Below are 20,899 nucleotides of genomic sequence, written 5' to 3' on the forward strand. Positions count from 1 at the left end.
CACAGCAAAACACCAAAGTCTGTATTTGGTAAAACATTCAAAAGAACTTGCTTAGCTTGCATTAACTGTATTGGGACTTTAGGATGTACTTAAATGCTCACAGTTTGGGCTCAGATACGGCCAAGAGTTGGGCTGTTCTTTAGACTTCTGTAAAAGCTGGGAATTTGCAGAAGTTCACACTTACCAAGTTAAAAAGAGCACATCCTAGATCCTGCTCTCACCATGACCCTGTGTCTGTGCCTCCTGGGGAAGACATGGGAGAATCCAGATTAGCTGATTCGTGTGTTGTACACTAGAACTCTTGCATCTGCTCTCTCCTCTTTTGTTCATCCTGAACATCAGTCCTCATCCAGAAGCTGTTGAAATCATATGTGCAAAATTTCCAGCAATTTATGACCTTTGGATCAGGCCCATATGCAAACACAGAGATGGATTTTCTCCTGGAAATTTTTTTAGTGATATTCAGAAAACTCCTGGCAGGAGATGTATTTAATTTTGATGGTGAGAGTCGCTGTGTTGTACTTGTAATCATAATGTAGTAATAAGACATTTGTAACAAAACTACTATAGGCTGATACATCCAGAAAGGGAGAAACTCATGTTCCTTCCCAGTCTGTTAATTATTTTTTTTGTGGCTGTTACACTGAGGACAAAAGTTCCTTTGCTGATGTCAGTGCAATTACAGCTGCACTGTTGTCAAGTTTCTTAGATTGAATATTTGCCAGATGAAGCAATACTCTCACTCCTCTCCATAGATCCACCTGCCCTGTGAATCAAACATGCTGTCCTTGGTCCAAATCCTGTGTTCAGTTCTCAGTCCCTCACTACAAGAAAGAGATTGGAGACTGGAGCGTGTCCAGAGAAGGGAATGGAGCTGGAGAAGGGTCTTGAGCAGAAGTCTGATGTAGAGCAGCTGAGGGGGCTCAGCCTGGAGAAAAGGAAGCTCGGAGGGGATCTTGTGGCTCTCTACAACTCCTGAGAGGAGGGTGTAGCAAGGTTGAGGTCCGTCCCTTCTCCCATGTAACAAGTGACAGGACAAGAAGAAATGGCCTCAAGTTGCACTAGGGAAGGTTTAGATTGTATACTAGGAAAAATTTCTTCACCAAAGAGTTGTCAAGCATTGAACAGGCTGCTCAGGGCAGTGGTGGAGTCACCATCCCTGGAGTTATTAAAATGCTGTGTGCATGTGGCACTCAGGGACAGGGTTTAGTGGTGGGCTTGGCAGTGCTGGGTTAATGGCTGAACCTGATAATCTTAGAGGTCTTTTCCAACCTAAATGATTCTATGATTTTGTGATTCAATGCTGCTTGTTTAATTCCTTGTGCTTGGGTCCTTTTATCTCCTGTAAAATTCTCATTTGAGGAACTGTTCAACTCTGTGATGCTGCGAATCCGTCAGTCCAGTGTCCGCTTGTGAATATTTTTTTCCTTGACTGGAGTTTACAAGTTTGTATTTAGAGGCTTGATAGGTGCCTTTCATAAGGCATTTTTGCAATTATACTCACATTTAAAGTGTTACATATATGTAAAATGTCCCTTAAAATGCTCTCAAAGTCAGAGAAGTGACGTGCTGCCCGGACAGCAGCACAGAACCGCGTGTGTGTGTGTGCACCCACGGGCTGATGTAATAACTTCTCCAAATGTTAAGAGCTTTTCCTCAGAAGACTCTTTCCAGAAATGCTGCTCTCCGCGCTCTTGGGTTCTGCACTTATGTTTTTTTCATGAGAACAAAGATCAGTCCTTCATGGTCCTAAACTCAATGCATGTGCATGACTTAAAGGCATTACCTACCAATAAATAGGAGATTAGCTGCGGCTTGTGTATTTCCTGATCAGTTCAGGTTTTTTCAGATGGCTCGTTGTTATCCCGTTTCCTTTAACGATGGGACACTTTAATGAGTTTGCCATCTGACATACATCTGCTTCCTGTTAAACAATACCTTCATTCTTCTAGAGCTGCTAAACTCATCTTTTATCCTACAAGATTTTTATCTGCGCCTTGAAAACAGCATGTACAAATCAGTGTCAGCATATTCGTTTACTTGCTGAGGATTTTTTTTTCATATGTTGTTGAGAATGAATAGCAAATCAGGCATCTCCTTTAGTGCTTATTTGTTGGAAAATGGGAGAACATGGATATTATTTGTTTAATTAGGGGCTGGTCAGTCCAATTTATGTTTGAAATCCAATAAAATTGACTTTTGTGGTTGGCATTATATGATCTCTAATAGTTATTCTCTTCTCCCAGCAAAGTGAGGGGCTGGTTCAGAAAAGGGGTGGGGTTGGAATTTGAGGCTGTTAATGTTGTTTCTTTGAGGAAAGAGTCTTCAATAGCTCAACGATGGTCTGTCTCACGCGTGTGCAAAGTTAGGACTCTGTGATCATCAGGCTCTCTTAAATCAATCCAGCCTGCATTGAGTTTGTGCATCTGCCTCAGTGCCTCTCTTTTTCCCATGTTTTGGGAACACACAGTCATGCCGGATCTCTGACTGTGCCTTTCCCCTTTGCTGCTCAACATTGCCCCTCCAGAAAAACTTTTTTTTTTCTTTTTTTCTCTTTTCTTTTTTAAACACAAAACTATTTTATAGTAGAGGGAAAACCAGATAGAATTTTCCTTGTATTTATCTTTTCTACATAATGTCCCTTATATGTTGCTTTTATAATGAGTGTGTGGTGCTGCTTAAAAATCCTGTTGGATGTGAAGTTCTGCCACACTGACCCAAAGCACATCTGTGAGAATGGCTTGTAACCAAATTAAGCAACCCTGTGGGGCACATAATGTTTTGTCTCAGGCAGGAATTTGGTTCCAAACATTCACATATGCCACGTGACAAGTGGAAAATCTTTGGGGTTAGAGCTGGGGAATGAGAGGAAGCAAGGTGCAAATATTTATTTGAGGCTTAGTGGATGCCTGAACCAGAATAATGAGCATAATTCAGGAATTTTGTATTTCTTCCCATTTATATCTTGCTGTGGTCTCCCAGCTCACACAGGGTTAATATTATTTGCTTGAATATGTGGGAATTGCCGATTACCTCACGTGGCTGCTGATGCATGATCTGAAACCTTTGTTTTAATTATACTCTTGGCACTGTGGAGATCAGTGTTTCTACCACCCTTTGCCTCTGGCAGTGCTGCAGAGCCACGTGTTCGACACCAAAGAGCTCTGGAAAGTTGCTTGTTGCAAATGCAACTTGATATTTTTCCTGGTTGGGAAAGATGGCCCAGGCAGGGGTTTCACCTCTGTTTGGCTTTGTGCAGTCTTATAGCAAGCTGCTGTGTGTGAAGTTGGTCTTTCACAGTTTTCCTTAAGGAACGAAGCCAAGAGGTCTCCCCTGGTCATTTCTATGCAAGTGTCATCGTACTTGCCTGGAAAGTTTTGTTTCTAGTGGCATCAGTGTTTATTAACAAAGCTCTCCATCATTCCTTTAACATATGACTTTGTCTGTTCTTTCCCCACGCTCCCACCTTCCATCTCTCAGAGCTGCAGGAACATCACTGATGGCTTTGACATTCTTTCATTCATGTTAAGATTACAAATTACCTCCACTCTGGGTTCCTTGTGGAGTCTGCAATTTATCAAGGAGGATCTGGGAGACAGTATTATTTGAAGCTTTGCAAGAAAATAAAGTCTACCGTGTCAGCTTTGGGGTATCCCATCGATGATGGGTCCTCTACACCTTTATCTTCTGTCAGTGCTGTGGAAAGCTCCAGGTCTTCATGATGGTGGCTATTGCTGTGGCCTCTGAGGTGTCCAGGGGACAGGCTTACCTCATTTCATGCTGTCTTTTCAAATCCCATCCTGCAGAAAGTATATTTATAGCTGGAACACCAGTTTATCATAATCCAGATGTATTGGGCAAATGTGTGAAGAATTTTAGGAGGACAAGACACTGAAACAAATTTACTGTAATTATTAATGGAAATATTTAACTCCAGTGGGGTGACAGGATTGTTTTATTCTGCTGTAACTCGAACCTGTTAAAAAAACCCCTATCTTTTATAAAGAAGATGGTTTTAAAAAAAGGGGAATGTAAAAGGGACTTAGGTAAAGGGAAGATTGTTCTCCTGAAATTAGCTGTTTATGTATCCTTGAAAAACAGTATGTTTTTTATGATATTCAAAAGTGGATTATTAGACTTTTCTCTGTAGTTACAATGGAGAAGGCACAGTTTAGCACCCCAGCTAGACACTGTGTGCAGTACTCCTCAAACTCCTCAAAAAGACTTGGACAGTGATGGCACCTCTGTCCTTGTCACAGCAAGTGCAGGTGGCAGGTCAGGTGCGAGTTTGAGAGTTACCTCATGAGCAGTATGTCCTCCCTGAGGTGAACAGATATCCTTGCTGTTGGCCTTTGTGATATTCATACTCTCAAAATCCTCTTCATGGCTGTTTGCTCTTCTCCCATCACTGTTGATACAGGGAACAGTGGAGGGATGGGTGAGAGCAGTTTCTGGGATGGGGGTGCAGTTTCAGGGACATTGAGAAAGCTCTTACAAGGTGAGGCTGTTCCTCCTCTGGCTGTTTGTGCCAATCTCTCCTTCAGTATTTACTCTAACGTTTGTAAAAACAGATAAGTCTTCTGGAGAGCAGAGCCTGCTGAACTGGAGACAGGGAAAACCTGAATAAACAAACATGTGCCACAGATTAGTAAGAACATCTGTACGTTTTATATTGTTTTGAGAACACATACCACAGTTTTTCATTTCTTAGGCTTTTTTAGTTTCTCCCTTTGTTTCTGTCTCTTTCTTTTCTTCTTCTTTTTAAATATATTGCTAATAAAGGTTGGAGGTAGAAAGCACAGCTGGACTCTGCATGACATGCCACTGTTTAATTTCTAGCTTGGAGGATGAGAAGAAGAGTAGTTTTATTGTATCCTAGAAGAGAATAAAGCCACATGTAAATTCCAGCCACGGACATCTGTTTCCTCTTTGTGCGAAAGAATTCTCATATTTGGAAGGGAATCCCAGTTGTGAAGGGGCTGATGAGGTTTTGGGTTTTTTTTCTTTTGGTTCTTCCCCCCACTTCTTTACCATTCCTTCAGCATTCTGCCCTTGCTTCCTGGCTGCTGTTTTCCTGGGACAATGTCAGCTTGCAATTTAGCATCAGATATCAAATGGGTGAATTTTGCTTTACTTTAAAATGTTGTGTTGTAGCTACAAAGAATATTATTAAGTTCCTCCTTAAATTTCTTTTATTTGATCAAACAGTATTTGATAGGATGACTTTTGCTCTGTCATAAATCTGCAGTACTTGCAGGTTGGTATTTTTCTTTAGAAGCCAGATGTGTGTATCTGTTGTTCTGGCCTTGAAATGCAACTATTTCTAAAAGTAACTTATTAAAAATAACCTTTTGAAATCGTCTTGTATGTGGGGAATTAGGTAGATCTGTAGAAATAAGGATCTGCAAAGTTCATTACCCTAAGTTAGGCATCAGGTGCTAAGGACTACAGGAACCAGAGTAAATGATAATTTCACTAACCTATAAAACATTTTAGAATAATGATTTGCAGCTGTCTGGGGGCTTTAAACTTGTCCATTTTTTTTGTGTGTGTAAGGGTTGACTCTGTTGAACAAACAGCACAGTTATATAACATTAGGCCAGACATGAGAACTGGTACTCTCTGTCTATTTTATGTTAATGTCGAATGAGGGGTTGGTGGAACTTGCCAGGGTTTCATATTTGCTGGCAGCAAGTTACCCACATGTGTGGACCACATTTTTATTGTTGCCTTAGCCTATTTCAGGCATAAATATTGCTGCCTAGCAGGGTGTGATCCTGTTCATTGCTGAAGAGCTTTTCTTTTAAGAAGCAAAATATGAAAAGGATTGAAATGCTGTAATTGTTCTAATTAAGACTGTGAGATTTTGTCACGTCTGTTGTGGTGGAGGAAGAAAGGGCAATAAGCCATCTAAGGGCTACCCTTGTAGAACTGTTTCTTTTTGCATGTATTAATCCTACTTTTGGGTGTGGGCTGTTAGTCTGGTCTCTTAGGGAAACAAGGCTTATGCAAGCAGGGTGGATGCACACATGAACACACAGCAGCCCTTCCACATCTTGACCACGGAAATGTGGCGGAAGGGCAGAGGCTGCAAAGATAAATATAAGTTCCTATAAGTTTCTTGAAAATACGTCTGTGAGGGGAGAACAAAGGTGATTAAGAGGTTTGAGGGAAGGGTTGTAATAGGAACTCTCAACAATGGCTGTGGAATACATCTCAAGAAGAAATGTGATGGAAGTCTCTGCTATGGGAATATTGCTAAATGTGACTCGGAAATGATTTGGCTTCAGAGAATCTGATGGCAAAACCAAAATCTGTGGGAAGCCAGACTCCCTTTCATTCCAATACCCATGAAATTGCTTATGTGGGTTTTGTTCTTAAGTCAGGTTGTTGTCAAACAGACTCCAAAAAATGTAGGGCATCTCATTAGGACCATCTTAGTGCAGCAAAGGTGATGCTGCTCTGCTTGTTGTTCGCGGTGCTTGGGTTTTGCAAATTTTCAAACTCTATTAAAGTGTGACTTAAGAATGTTTAGACCCTTATCCTGCAGCCATCCTGGAGAGGAGGGATCACAGTGGCTGTGCAGGTCCCACTGACATACATCCAGAATCTTCCCAGGTGTTTTGGACGCTGCACATCTCATGGGGCGTGTGGGGAAAAGTGAAACTGATAATCCCCATCCAGCTCCGACCCTGCTGAGCAGGACATGGAAAGCAAACACCACTAATGCCGAAAATCAAACAGCAGCCGTGAACAAATTTCCTCTTTGACTGAAATGCTTCTAGCTAGGAGATAAAAAGGGGGTTATGTCAAAAGCTTTCCTTGTTGTCTTATTAACAGCTGCGTAATTTTGCCGCTCATTTACAAGCATTAAAAAGCAAAACTTGGAGACTGTATTTGAAAGCTTGTTTTGTTTGGTGTACAGCTGGATACAGAGCATTTCCTTTTCTCTCTTTTAACAGATCCGAAGCAAATGTATTGGCTATTGTTTCTTTTTTTCCCTATTTTTTGACCTAGATAATATAAAATTATATTGCTTTTCGTTTTACACTGCAAAGAAACGATGCCATATATCTCCAGTTCAATAATGATGCAGTAGCATGGTGTATATATATCTTCTCATAAATATATTACCACACATTACTGTCAAATAGCTGGACTTTTTCACCCAGTATTAAAAATGAAATGTAATTGCTACACTAGAGTTTCAAGATCCTGATAAATAAGAGCCATGCCTGACCTTTATTGTGGGGTTCTGAGATGCCACCAGGGATATTGCTCATTGTCCAAGATGACAAACTTCCTCTGAGATTTCGGTTTGTCAGCTCAATGTACAGCAGTGACATTGATTTCTTCTCACTGCCATTTCCTGCCTGAATAGATAACAAATTTTCTGTGGCAGGTGTCTGTCAAGTTTAGTTTTGCCTGGCAGATTAACTTAATAGACTCATTTATTAATCATTAGTTGCAACACAGTGAAGCAGACAATACTCTTTAACTCTTGGGATGTTGAATAGATGTACCATTTCAGATTCCTTTGTGTACCTTGAATTTGGGTTAAATAAGCCATTCATCTCTTTAGTGAATGTTTTTAACGTGACATTACTCAGAGCAAAGATATTGGCATTAGTTAAGCATGATCTATTTTGAGTATCTACTCCTTTTCATGGCAAAAGGTGAATTAGTACTTTCTGAGACTAATAATTTGATACATGAACTGCAAAATCAGCCTAAATGAGGGGGAAAACTAACCCAACATGCATCATGTTTGGGGGAGAAAGATAAAATAGAAGAAAACGGATACTTGGAAGAAGATTTGAACCTGGGGTTGACCAGCTGTCAAAGAGGAGGAGATGACTGCAGAAGCTTTAGGAAGGGGCAAAGCAAACCTGCAGATACAGCTGAAGGGCAATTCTAGGACAAGGTAGTGTTTTCCTAGGGACCCCTTTCTCTGAGATGTCTGGAGGTAGCTGCTCAGCCTGGAGGTAGCAAAGTGAGGGTTGGTACCAGAGGTACGTGTGGGACAGGACATCTCAGAGCGGTGAAGGACAAGAAAGAATTTGCTGGAGAATTTTGAGGAGGAAGGAACTATAAGAGAAGGCATAACCTTGTAAAGTGATGTCTCCTGTTGCAAAGAATCACTGTGTTCATGATGAAAACTGACTCAGTTACATGTTAGCCCTACACAGCCCCCCAAGCTGACAGACGTTTGCTTCTTTTCCCCATGTGTTAAGAGGATCATGAGGTGTTTATCAGGGCAAGATCTGTAAAGGACCTGGAAATGCACAGGCACTGATGGGGACACATGACAGCAGGAATGAGCCTAGGCAGAGATACAGGCTGTTGGTGTATGGAAGAACCTCATGTTACAGGCAATGAGAAGAGAACCACCAAGTTTCTCCCTTGGTTTTAAGTTGGGTTGTGGTAGTTCTTCACAACCTGCTTTTAATTCTCAAGGGAGCTTGCTCAATGGAAATCACCAGGAGACATTCAGGGGAGTTTCTGCAGCTGATCCCCAACTGCAAAACCGTGGTTGGAGCACAACTGTTTTCAGCTCAGCATCTGTGAGTGTGTGCATTGCTGACGATGTTTTTTTGCCAAGCTGTGTTGCTGGCCTTGGGAACGTGTTTCTTGAACCATCCTTATGGCTTTCTTGGCTGAGTGTCAAACCAAGAATGTCCCTGCACTAGATCACACTGCTTATTGCTCTTCTAGGCCACCCTGGTAACAATACATTAACCTCTCAGCAGGGAATGTGATAAACAAAGTAAAACTGCTTTAGTGAAACCAGTCATTTAATGGCAGCGTACATAAAGTGTCCGTAAAGATTTGTAAGTGTAATAAGCTGCAGTTCACTGGGGGAACAATAACTGTTCCTAATTTAGCCAGTTGAGGAACATGCCAACCCAATTTGCTTGTGTAACATTATGTTGTTGCTTTTTTTTTTTTTCTTTTCCCACCTCTCCAGATTCCTTTCTCTCTGGTACAGTTTCCCCTCTGGGAGTCATTAAAGGTAAGTCCTCTTTAGTGATGGAAATATAAGTTACACAGTTTGCAAAGGCTTTCCATGGTAACTTCTCTAATTTGATTATTGCCATTATGGGCATGTCCAAGAATCAGTAAGTATGTGCCAACCTACCTGTGCATGTGAAGATCATTTGCCTGAATATCTGAAAGAGAGCAGGGAATATCTAACCATTAATCTGTGGCATGCAGGCTAAATTTTACTCCCAACGTGCCAGAAATTTTATCTTCGGCTCTAACTTTTTTTACTGCTTAAAAAGAGTGGCCACTGTCTTGTGTTGTGTGATTTATTTATTTTTTTTTACTTTCATTTTTTTAGTGTTTTGCTCATTAAAGTAAGAGGAAATTGGGAATGATACAGAGAAAGCTGTTTGAGACAGGGTTTTGTAGACGTGGAGAGACTCTCAGTGTATTGCTGAAAAGCTATTTTGGTTGACTGCCTATAGTTACTTAAAGGTCATTTAAAGAAGATGTCATTGGATGATGTTTTAATAGTGCAGTTGTTTGGAATGATGTGCTGTTCTCCCACCAGCTGGTTGCTTTGTTTATCATGGTCAGAGTCAGGGTCTAGATTTTTGAGCAGAGGTGGGATTTGAAGACATGGAATTTCTCCCTCCATCTGTTTTTCCTTGAACTCACCACAGAAGATGAAGGAAAGGTTTTTTCAGGTGCTTTGAGATCCTGGGTTGGAAACACAGAGAATTATTGCAGGTCATTAAAAGCATTGCAGCAAAATATAATATTATAAGAGGGGAGCTGGGGAGAGAAACTTTCTTCTTGTTAAGGGAGCAAGCTCGGCACTGAGACCCAAACTTGGGTGCTGGTATGTTGTGTTGGGACAATAGTTTTTCCTCTCCCTGTGTGTCTCTAGCTTGGGGTACGGGGAACAAGCCCACAGTGTGAATTTTTGCATGTAGAGGGTTCAGGGAGTCCAGTATAAAGATGAGTCCACAGGCAGGAGGAGTGTGGAATACATCAAGAGCCTTCACAGAACTGAGCTGTGTGTCGCAGAGGATTCTGTAGGTACTTTGTGCACTCAGCTTGCTGTGGTGTCTGGGTATCATCCCACTGCACAGGGAAGCTTGAGCTGCCTTATTAGGAATCTGTTTCCCTGCCAGTGTCTAGGAATGGCTTTCTGTAAACTCTTCAGCAGCTACACTGGCTCGACCTGCTCATAGTTAGTGCAGCAGCCGTGTTTGGGAGCAAGAGGTGGCAGAGCTTGAAGAGAAAAAGTGCAGTGTTCTTGCCAAAACCACATAAACCAGCACCGTTGTGTAGCTGGTTTCAGAAAGTAAAGTTGTTTTAATTAATATCCACGTAGCCGTGACAATAAAATGTATTGTTTACATTACAGGCTTTAAAGAAGACAGTTTGAATTTAGCCAGCTACAGAAGTGAGTCACTTATGATGAGGCATCATGTTTAATCTAAAGAGGTCAGTGCAGATCTGAAGAGAAACAAAACCGTGTCAGTTTGTTCCACAAACCTGTTGCAATATATTCTACTGGGGAACCAAGAGCAGAAAACTGCAAAAATCAGTCTGGCATGCTCCAGACACTTTGGCTCAGCAGAGGGAGAGAGCTCAGGGTTTGTCATGGTCAAAGCCAGGCAGTGAAAGCAGAATACGTTTTGTTTATCTGAATGAAGCTCTTAAAAAGTTGTCAGTACAACAAACGACAAAAACCATTATGGTCCCATCAACAGGCTGGATGTGGATGTGGCCAGTAGCATCAATGAGAGCGTGGCTCAGGGAAAGGCTTCTCATGGGTGCACGAAGGGAGCGTGAAGAGACAGTAATTATGAAGGACTAGGAATGCAAAGGATGAGAGAAAAATGGCACGAAGCCTGAACAGAAAAGAGTCATTGAGATGATGCCTGAGGGACCATTCTGCACTGTATTAATGGGATTACTTGAGAAAGTAACTGCAGGAGCAGTTGTGAATGACGCGTGTGGGCCGTCTCACAGATCAGAACAGAACAAGTGCTGTGACTGTGTCATTTTTAAAACCACTAGTACAAAGGTGCATAAGCTGATGGAAGATAGATTCAGTCTCACAATTCCCTGAACAAGCTAATCACCATAAAAATGAGGAAAAATATCTTTCCACTATGAAAGGACAGTTAGTGAGGCACATGGAAGAGAACAGTTTCCTTTTTCTTCAGATATGTGCTGGCTGCAACCAGCAACAGGGTGTTAAGTTGAAAGAAGCCTAATAAAGGCTTGTCATAGGTAGCAAACTGGGTGTTTCTATATCCCATTTTCTCTATCTACGTTGCTCCAAGCTGCTCTAGTCATTTCTTATACTTTCAGCATGCTTTAGCCATGTAATTTACATGCACAGTTTTCTCCTGTCTGTGAATGTGGGCCAGCTGTCCTGTGTGAGAGTAAACTTGCATATCATGCACTAAACTGAGTTAGAAGAGAGAGCATTGTATAGATCACTGAGCTATAAGGTTACGTTTGCTGTGGGTGCTGGCAAAGGGGGTATTGCAGTAATTAGCAAGAAACAGATACTGCTTCAAATACAAGTCCTTACTGCCAGTGACTTGGGTGAACATAGAATTTAGGAACAGTTAATAGACTCCATTTTTAGTTCACAATGACTCAAGAAACAACAGTAAATAAATTATGGTACTTTTAATTAAAAAAAACCAAAATAACTCCCCTTTTATTTTTGGATGTAGGTAGATCCACTGCTATAATGTGTGTTTAATGTCCTTTCTCTTCCCAGTTCTCCATTTTTCTATATTTTATTTGAGGTATAAATTATTGATGTAATTTAACCAAACCAAAAGGGAGAAGGAAACTGCTATGGTGAAACTGCTGTGGTGTATGAGATTTCAGGACAGACATTGTAATTTTCTGCTGGGGTGAGCTGGTGGAGTGCTTCTCTGTCCTTTTAGCCCAAGCCTTACAGCTAAAACAATTCTGAATTTTTCTCAGAGTTCAGGGAAAGAAGGGGTGTTTTAAATCTCATTCACTTTCTGCTACACCAGCCCTCAGAGGAGCACCATGGTTGAATACCACTGTGACAGTTTGATCAGGTTTATGTTCTTTTATGTGGGGCTAATGCTTTTGATCCCATCTCAAAACCAGCTGGCCATGAAGAAAGGCAACAGAGCATAGATGTAGTGTGCTTCCCAAATGCCAGCCAAGCACAGTGCCTCCCATATTAGTTCAGGTTTTGGAATAATGTTTTAAGATACAGTCCCCTTGTACACTGCCCTGGAATTTCCAGGGTGCCTCTGTAACTTGCTTTGGAAATACTATATGTATGTTCTTCATTGTGGGAATTTCACATTGTGGGCTGTGTATTTGGCATGAAATTATTGTGGGTTACACGGAGTCTAGTGCAGCTCTTGCTTTCACTCTGCTGCCAGGGCTGTGTAATCTCTGCTCAGATGACTACAGCACTGTGGAGCCCATCCCTTCTTTCTGTTTTGTTCTGCTCAGGCATTTTATTCAGCACTTGTAATCATCATATCTGAGTTCCTACCAGCAGCACATAGGTGATTTATCATTTTCTTCATGTTTTAATCTATAATTCTTCTCTTTTAGACCTAACTGAGAAAAAAAAAACACCACTTTAATTTCTGCTGTGGAGGTATTACAGAAATACAGGGCATCAGGGTTTTATTTTTCAATAAAATAGAGTTTTAAAACCCTGCAGAAAATCAAGAGCCTCTGGTTAGTTCAGAAACATCTTGTCAAAAATGCCTGTTTCTTATGGCTCACTGGAAGTAGTCAGCTCCTTCAAAGAACGGTGCTGTGTGTAAGATAAACCTGTCTCAGGTGAAACGAGACTCAGTCCTCTTGGGTTTTGTATTTCTGCATGTTGGCTGTGCTTCAGAGCCAGCCTCTGAGAATTACTCAAATGCAGCTGTATGTGGAGAATGGTCTCTTTATAGACCTAATGTATTGTATGTCTGGAGAAAAGGCTTTGGTAGCCAGTGAGGAGGGAAGGAACAGGCAGGACTGGAGGACATAGGTCTCAAATGAGTAGGCTTGAAAAACAAGGGGTTTTTTGTTTGTTTAGTTGGTGGGGTTTTTTTAAGGAAAACAAACCTGCTATCCTGGGAACCATTTGTCTTTTTTGTTAGACATGCCTGATTCTAAGACAAGACACTTGGATGTTCCTAAGACTGTGTAACATCAGGGTCAGCCAGTCCTGCACCTGCACACCCATCCTCTCTGGGAGGGCTGGCACAGGCTGTGCTGCTCCACTGGCCCAGGAGCTGCTAAGAAAGATAAAAATCTTGAACTGACCATGCTCAAGGTGAGGTCTGGCTCTTCTGGCACTCAGTGGGGCCAGGATTTCTCTCTTTGTCTCATTGCTGAGCAAAATGTAAAGCTCTTAGACTTTCTGCACCTCTAGTGATCCCACAAGTTTTTTTCACTGGCTTTAGCAATAACAGAATTTTCTCAAATCTGTAGGTCTCACAAATTAACAGGTGTTTTACAAAAAGAGATATTTGGTTGGACTTCAGAGGCAATAGCTGGAGACAGGGAGCTGAGATACGTGGGCAGGTCTCCCTTGTGGGTTGCTGCACTGTAAGATGCTGAACAAACAGAGAGGAAGGAATGCTTTGGTGGCTTCTGGAGAAGAGGGTGAGTGCACATGGACACTTTTCTACCCTGTGAAATAAGTGGGCCATTGTAGTAAAGAAAATGGGGAGAGTCCAGCTGTTCCCCTGGGAGGCTGAGCAGGATCTGAAAATTGGTTGGGTCAGAACAGAAGTTCCTTGGTTTGATTCTAAACTGGTTTCTGCCCACACGATGGAGAGCAGGTTTGGGGTTGGATTTAGGTCCCCTGTTTTCTGTTCAGGTTCATTTGTCACCCCAGGCACAAGGCACTTGTATTGAGGGGAAATCTGCTGGTGAACTGAACCATAGGTCTGCCTGAGGGCATTGATAAATGAATTTCTTTGCTTGGTTTTCTTGGTTCCCACCTTCAGAGAGCTCAACTTCTGGGGCCTGGGGTAGGCAGTACAGAGTGTGGACAAACCAGTTTGAGGGTGGGCTCAGCCTCGCTCTTAGTGGTCAGTGCAGATATATTTTGAGACATATCTTGAATCTTGCTGTGCAAAGACTGCTAGATAGCTTTCTGTGGAGAGTGAAGACTCTAATCTTTCTTGGAGCTCATTGCACCTGATTTTTAAAGTTAATAAGAATGAAAAGCTTACAGAATACTTCTGCCCAGGCAGCTGGGGTTCTCAGCAGTAATATACGTGTTTATAACTCCACCATTGAAACAATAAACCACATGCTATTTCCCTCCTAAAATTTACAGTCAGATCTGTTGCTGTTTAAGAGGGCAAGTAGAAAATAAAAGAATGTAGCCAAACTGGGCCTTAAATGGCTCTTTCCCTGCTGTATGGGTAGGTGACCCTTTTCCTTTTTTCCTGGAGAAGCAGTCTAGTATTTCTTTTCTCTGTGCTCAGCTGCATATAAGTCAGGAGTAAATGAAACCCAGGCCCAGCTTTAAACCCATTTCCTTGCAGGCAGTGTGGTAAGTGTTCTACCATACCTTGCTCCCTCTTTGAGTAAGGGTTGGGCTGATTTAGGGATTAAGTCCTAATGGTTAAATAACCCTAATGTGTCTGCCATTTGCTTAGGTGCTGTATCAGGAAAACATATTTCCACAGGGCGTTTGGAGGCGTGATGTAACGTGCAGCGTGTGCATGCCATTAGCATAACGGCTGCATTTTTCTCACAAAGGAACAATGTACCCAACAGCTGTTCAGCAAACAGCCCTCTCTTTATTAGTGGCACAATAAGTGTCATTCACGCAGTCTTGAGGCGCAGTCGAAGGAATGCTGCACACCATCTGCACCAAAAGGAAGGAAACAAATGCAACCCTCACTCACGGCACTGCAGGCACGTTTGGGAGAGTCAGATGGTCTTGGGTCATCAGTGCAGCATTTAAAACGGCCAGAGGAAAACAGTCAATAGATACAGAGCCAGATTGTGACACTCTTGGTCGTGCCTAGGCCACAAGTGGTTCTCTAGAAGTTGCTGAGCTTGCCAATGACATCTGGAGATGTTTGGTAAAATATCGAAGTAATCAGTGCGAAGTGCTCACCATTTGATTTGGGTGCTTGCTTCTTGATGAAGAACCTTAAAAGGCTCATGTAGTTCTTCCATGTAAATTATTCACACAAGCCTATGAAGCACAGATTTATTAGCAGGTAGTAGCAGTGCAGATGCTCAAGGAAAACTGCCCGAACTTTGAAGTGATTTTTCAGAAGTGTGTTTTCCTCCCCAGACACACACATGGCCCTTCGTGCCATGGAAACGGAGTGTGGCTGTTCTGCCTTGCCATGGGAACACTGTTTGGAAGACATTTTCTTTAACCAGGCTTTTAGCACATCCATTTTGATTTACATCCAAATGGGTCACAGACATCAATGCAGCATTATATGGGCAGAAGAGGGGAATGAAATGCTTTTAACATGAAAAATATGCTCTTGCATGTAGGCCAACTTTTGTTCTCTTTCAATTTATCTAGGATTTGGGTGGGTTTAATTCTAGGACCAAAATCAGTGCTGGCATAAGTGAGCACAACTCCATTACTGCAAATGGAGTCTCAACATTTATGTCAACAGTGAACTTAGATCATTGAATTTTTCCCATGTTTGGGCTTGCATGTTTCCTGCAAGATAATATACACATGTACTTGCACATATGCTGCACATATGCACATAAAAATTCACTGGGGAGGACGTTTGGCTCTGTGTTCCATGTTTGACTTTATGTATAGAAACTGCAGTCAGCTTATGAGTTTTTTGCTTCTCCTGTAGCTAACGTGCCATGCATCTGTGAGGGTCAGCCATGCAGAATGCCACGTTGCAAGTAAAATCTCTGGTAACAAAGGCAAACTTGAAAACTGCTTTTTTTCCCTCAGCTTGCAGGACTGCACGTGCACACAGATCCATGTGATTAGTTTGTATAGATTTTTCTCCCCCCTGTTCTCGTGAAGTTGAACACTGTCTTGAACAGAGGGATATGTAGAAATACTAGAGATGCTTATCACTGGAGTGAATTGTAATATTTACTCAGCTGCAGGCCTCAAGTTTAGTGCGTGCCATGAGGTCTGCTTGCCTCTTAGTGCCTGAAGAATATCAAGGCCAAGGCAGAGATGTCTCATTCTCTGTGGTGCTTCCTGCAGCACTTGGGGCGTTGGGCTGGTCATCAGGTTTGAGAGGTGTGAGTATTGCATTTTCCTCTGGCTTACCATTGCTTAGATGTCCTGAATATAGACCAAGACCTGGCTGCACTGGGAGCACAAAGCTGACAGCTGATTTCTGCTCCTAACTTCTACCATAAATGTATGGCAAAGGTGGCAGGCACACACAAGGAAGGAGTTGTGTGCACTAGTCAAAGGTTATTGGCCATCTGGAGGCCACGTGTCCACAGCACATGAGGAGTTCACATTTGTGGGCACCATATACTTCCCCTCCTGTATTTAAAGACAGCAGTAATATTTTCCTTTTTTGCTTGTTTTCAGATTGGAAGGCCTTGGGTATATCCTAAGAGTGACATTTCCAGTGCTCCTTCTGCCCAACAAAATGGGGTGTCCTCGTGTTCTCAGTATCAAAAGAGCTAAATAACATTTGTGGTGAGAATTAGAGGACACTGGCCTATAGAACAGTGTGAAATGGGATCACTAGAAAGAAAAGTAAGGCTCTGCCCACATATAAAACATGACCCTTCTCTGTGAACATTATCCCTGTGAATAATTGGAAATCTGCATTCAGGCTTCCTGCTGTGTCCCATCCCCTGAGGCCACACCCGCTGTATTGCTTTACATGGTGCAGCAAAGCACAGTGAGATTTACATATATATCACATAAAAGTGTTTACAAAAAAAATTAGCATGTGATTGAGCTGGGAAGCTGCAGAGGGCCCCAACTGTACGAGTTTCCATGTGCTTCAGCCAGAAGATTTATTTCCAATTTGTTATTCATAAGGGAAGAGCGAGAGATTGGGATGGGGTCCTTTGAAGTGGAAAACAAAGTCTTCTATTCAGCCTTCAGCTTAATAGAATACACATGACACAGGCTTGGCATGGCGGCTGCTTTCATGTAATGTGCTCCTTGTCGTTCTGCTTTCCTAGGCTGTGAATACTAGTGGGAATGGGTATTGCCCTGGAAAAGTCAGGTTATCCCCTGCAGCCTTCTGCAGGAGGAGCACAGTGTGAGCAGGTAGGAGCCTTTTGGTGATGGTGGTGGGGAACCCAGGCTGAGCCAACTGTTGCAGTTGTGTGGCTTGTAATTCCCGGGCTGTGTTTCATATTGCAAGAGCACGTGTAAGGAGAGTGGTGTCATTGCAGGGCCTCTGCAGGCATTATGTGGCCACTTCTGCCGTTTTTGGAGCTGCTGAGCCGTGGCCCATGGGCTCTGAGCCTGCCTCTGAGCCATCCTCTGCCTGACCTGAGCTCTCGCTCTTATCCCCCCGAGTGGAAGGCTCTTCTGAATCTGTGCAGCATCTAGGATGGCAGAGCGTGATCTAGACCATATATCACTGCAAATAACCTGCCAATTCTGTTAAAAGTCTGTGTTTTTGGGATATCTGTATATGGATCCTGAATTTCTTTCCAGCAACAAGGCCCTGATTTTACAGTAATCCACAAGTCTGTAATAGTTTCTGGTTTTTGCCCTGTCTTAATGGTGGTAAAACCTGCTCAGTGCAGCACAAAGGCAAGTGTTTTCAAAGAACTTACAATCCCGACTTACCACAAAGCCCTGTCAATTAGTTGGCCCATGGGCTATGAGAGGAAGCATGTGTTACCTTCAGCACGTCATCTTGGCCCGTAGCATTGTGTGGTTAGAAGGAATTTGGACTAGAGTCCTGCTGGTCCTCTTGGCCCTGTGACACTTGTTCCTCTTGGCTTCCTCCGGGGCGATGTCCTCGTGCCCTGCTTCTCTCTTGCTCTTCTGCGTGTTCAGGTTTGGAGCTCTGGGTGAATCACTGAAACTGGAGATGGAAAGAAATGCATGAAGTCATCTCATCCTGCCCTTGCCAACGCAGGATTATTCCCCACAGTACAATCTTGAGTGCCTTCTCCAATCTATTTTTAAATGACTCAAAGGAGAGGGCTTTCCTCTCCTCCCTGGGGAGGCTGGCTCTGCGGTTCGGTAGACCTCACTCTTGGGGAATTTTCTTCCTGTTCTCCAGCCTCAATTCTCCTTTTCCCTAATTTAATTGAACTGTTCCTGGCTCCACCCTTTTAAACCATTTTCCATATTGCGTGATTGTTGGAAATACCTGTTGTCAATTTGCAGGCATAATGGATGGGAATTCATCACCGTGTGCCTTGCTTGGCAAAGGCTCTTTGTGCAGAGCTGCACTGGGAAGCCAGGCTTTATCAGAAACTAGATTTCAGAGCTACATGCCAAGAAATAAGAATGACCTTTTCCTTCTTCTTTGGACAATGACATTAACATAAAACCCCATCATCATTGAGAATAGGCTGGGCTTCTGGCAGACCCATGAATGTCTGTATTAATGGGCTGATTTTTCTCTTAGTCCTCCAGCAGCTCTTCCACAGTGCTTTTTTTTCATGGCAGAAGTAGCTGCTGTAAGTTCTTGGATTTAGCTGTAGAGGTACAGACCTTTGGAGAACGTTTAATGAAAAAATACAGTAATTCTGTTTTTTATCAAGTGGCTCCAGCATTTAAGTTTCTAAACCCTGATTTTCAATTTGAGGTTTTTTTAAGCACCTGAAGTGTTTTGGAAAGGGGTGTTGAAGGTGGGATTTATGCTATTACAACACCCAGACACTTTGGAAGGTAGTGCTGTTTGTCTTAGGGAGCACTGTGTCCTTCATCCAGCAGGACTGAGCTGTGAGAGAACTGTGTGTCCAAAAGACTGTAAGTTATTCCAGAAAAGCATATTATGGTTTTGAAGAATTATGAATCCCTATTTATTTATTTATGAGATGAAAATGAGTTTCTGCTGTGGGTGACGGCAGAATAGCATCCTATACTAAAAACACCAGGAAAAGAATGGCTAGCATTAAAGAGGCTGGAATCCCTTTAGTGCTTTCGTACAGCAGAGCTGCAGCTATTTAGCTATGGCAGGGTACCAAACAACATTGTGGCTGGCCATTGTTGCTTGAACAGTTTGATTTTTAAAACATTCAACTGAAATATAACCACCAGCCAAGTTGGAGTAAGCGAGTCACGAGGACAGTGTATTAAATGAAGAGTCAGCAAACAAGGGAAGAGTTCTCCTGCTCCAGTGGAAAGTTGCTGTACTGAAGACCAGGAGCCCCAGAGCAATATCTCAGCCTAGCACAGCTACCAATTGCTTTTAAGAAAATTTTATAGCATAGAAGTAATATGACTTTAAAAAGAAGGGGAAGGCCTCAGCTATAAAATAAAATTCCTGATTTCTCTGTGGTAGGCCTCAGAAGGGCCATGGATCCCATCCCATTTTGCTCAGCGCTGATCCTCACATCATAAACCAGAAACCTCTCCTCCAGAGAGCTTCCAACGTTAAGTGTTTTAGGAGATGGGGATGGGGGGATGGAGGAGAGAACACAGTGACCATGGCTGCCATAGCACAACCATCCCAGCTGGCCTTTGCTGCTGGCACCACTTGGGCTCATCAGACGGGCTGAGGTGAATCCTGAGAGGTTTTTAGGAGGCACTGTTCCTGTTGGTGCTTTCAAAGGTGCATGTTGAAATGCTGCTGTGAGCCGAGGGGTGGCAGCAGGGTGGGTGGGAGTCGAGGAGAGGAGGGTATGTGGTCCCTAAGGATGCCAAGTGAGAAACAGAGACACACCTGCTTTGAGATATAAGGGGAGTGATAAGAGTAATTCCTGAACGATGGGGTTTTGGGGGGAAAGGGATGGGAAGGGTTGGTTTAGGAAATGGAGGGGAGCAAACAGGACTTAGATCTTGTGGTTCTGGGGACTATTCATTTTAAGTAGGAGCCTTGGTACATCTGAGCTGAGCTGATGCTGATTCTTGCATGTGTCTTCCCCCTGCCCCGCTCAGTGTTTTGCTTTGCGTTGTTTTATCTGCCAAAAAGAAAATAAATTCACAAAATATTTGCAAAGTTGCATGGCCACAGGCTTAAATACATACATATGAATTCCCTGAAAGCAATTTGCTTCAAGCCCTCAGTTCCAGACATCTCTCTCACTCCATCTGCTCGTTCAAGTACACAAGTTCCTTGGGAAAAATCACTTATTACATCACTGAAAAATGCCACAAAAATAGCTTTTCACTTAAGTTCCCATCCTTGGAGTTAACTCACATGGGGATCAGATAGATTCAAACATTTAATAACTTTTTATTTTCCTTTCTCTTTAAACACAGGATCTCTGGTCATGGAAGCAGGGTCACGTGGTGGATTCTTGGCAGTCAGCAGTCTGTGGAGCTTTTGCAGGTGCAAAGGATTATATGTTATACTGGGAAAGACTAAAGAAGAAAGGGAAAAATGTGCAAATCTATTAAGTATAGCAGAACAACATTCCTTTGTAATTCAAGTTTGTTTAGAAGAAAACGGACCAGTTGTTGTTTGGAAATAGGAAAGTCAGCAAAGGAAAGAGAAGAATTAAAAAAAAAAAAGACTCAACCAGGGTGTCTGTTTGAAAGACAACCAATTTGTTTTTGACAAATTTCAGTTATTTAAAAACCAGGGGCCTGTCAGTCAGGCTTTGTGATTATTTCAAAGTTGATCTGGAAAATCCTCATCCAGGAGAAACTTTGCTTGGGTGGGGGGGTTTGTGCAGCTGTCCGCTCCCAGCACTTCCCCAGGGGCTGAAGTGATTGCAGTGAGAGGCCATGATTCACCATTCATGTGACAGCTCTGACAGCCATGTAGATTAACTGGAGGCAGGAGAGCAGAGGAGAGCACTGCTCAGC

At 42.6% G+C, this 20,899-nt stretch overlaps 1 protein-coding gene across 2 annotated transcripts in view; it reads left to right on the forward strand.

The window, feature by feature from the left end:
• Positions 1-20,899, forward strand: part of SLC25A26 (solute carrier family 25 member 26) — an 86,327-nt gene that overhangs the window by 52,046 nt on the left and 13,382 nt on the right. The window contains exons 6-7 of one of the 2 annotated variants that reach the window (XM_027640186.1): positions 8,969-9,013; positions 20,351-20,420. In XM_027640186.1, coding sequence (XP_027495987.1) covers positions 8,969-9,013; positions 20,351-20,420 — 115 coding nt within the window. The remainder of the gene's footprint in view (positions 1-8,968; positions 9,014-20,350; positions 20,421-20,899) is intronic. The other variant, XM_027640187.1, reaches the window with a different exon arrangement.

This window comes from Corapipo altera, unplaced genomic scaffold, assembly GCF_003945725.1.
Source record: "Corapipo altera isolate COAL_440 unplaced genomic scaffold, ASM394572v1 55, whole genome shotgun sequence".
Classification (NCBI taxonomy): domain Eukaryota; kingdom Metazoa; phylum Chordata; class Aves; order Passeriformes; family Pipridae; genus Corapipo; species Corapipo altera.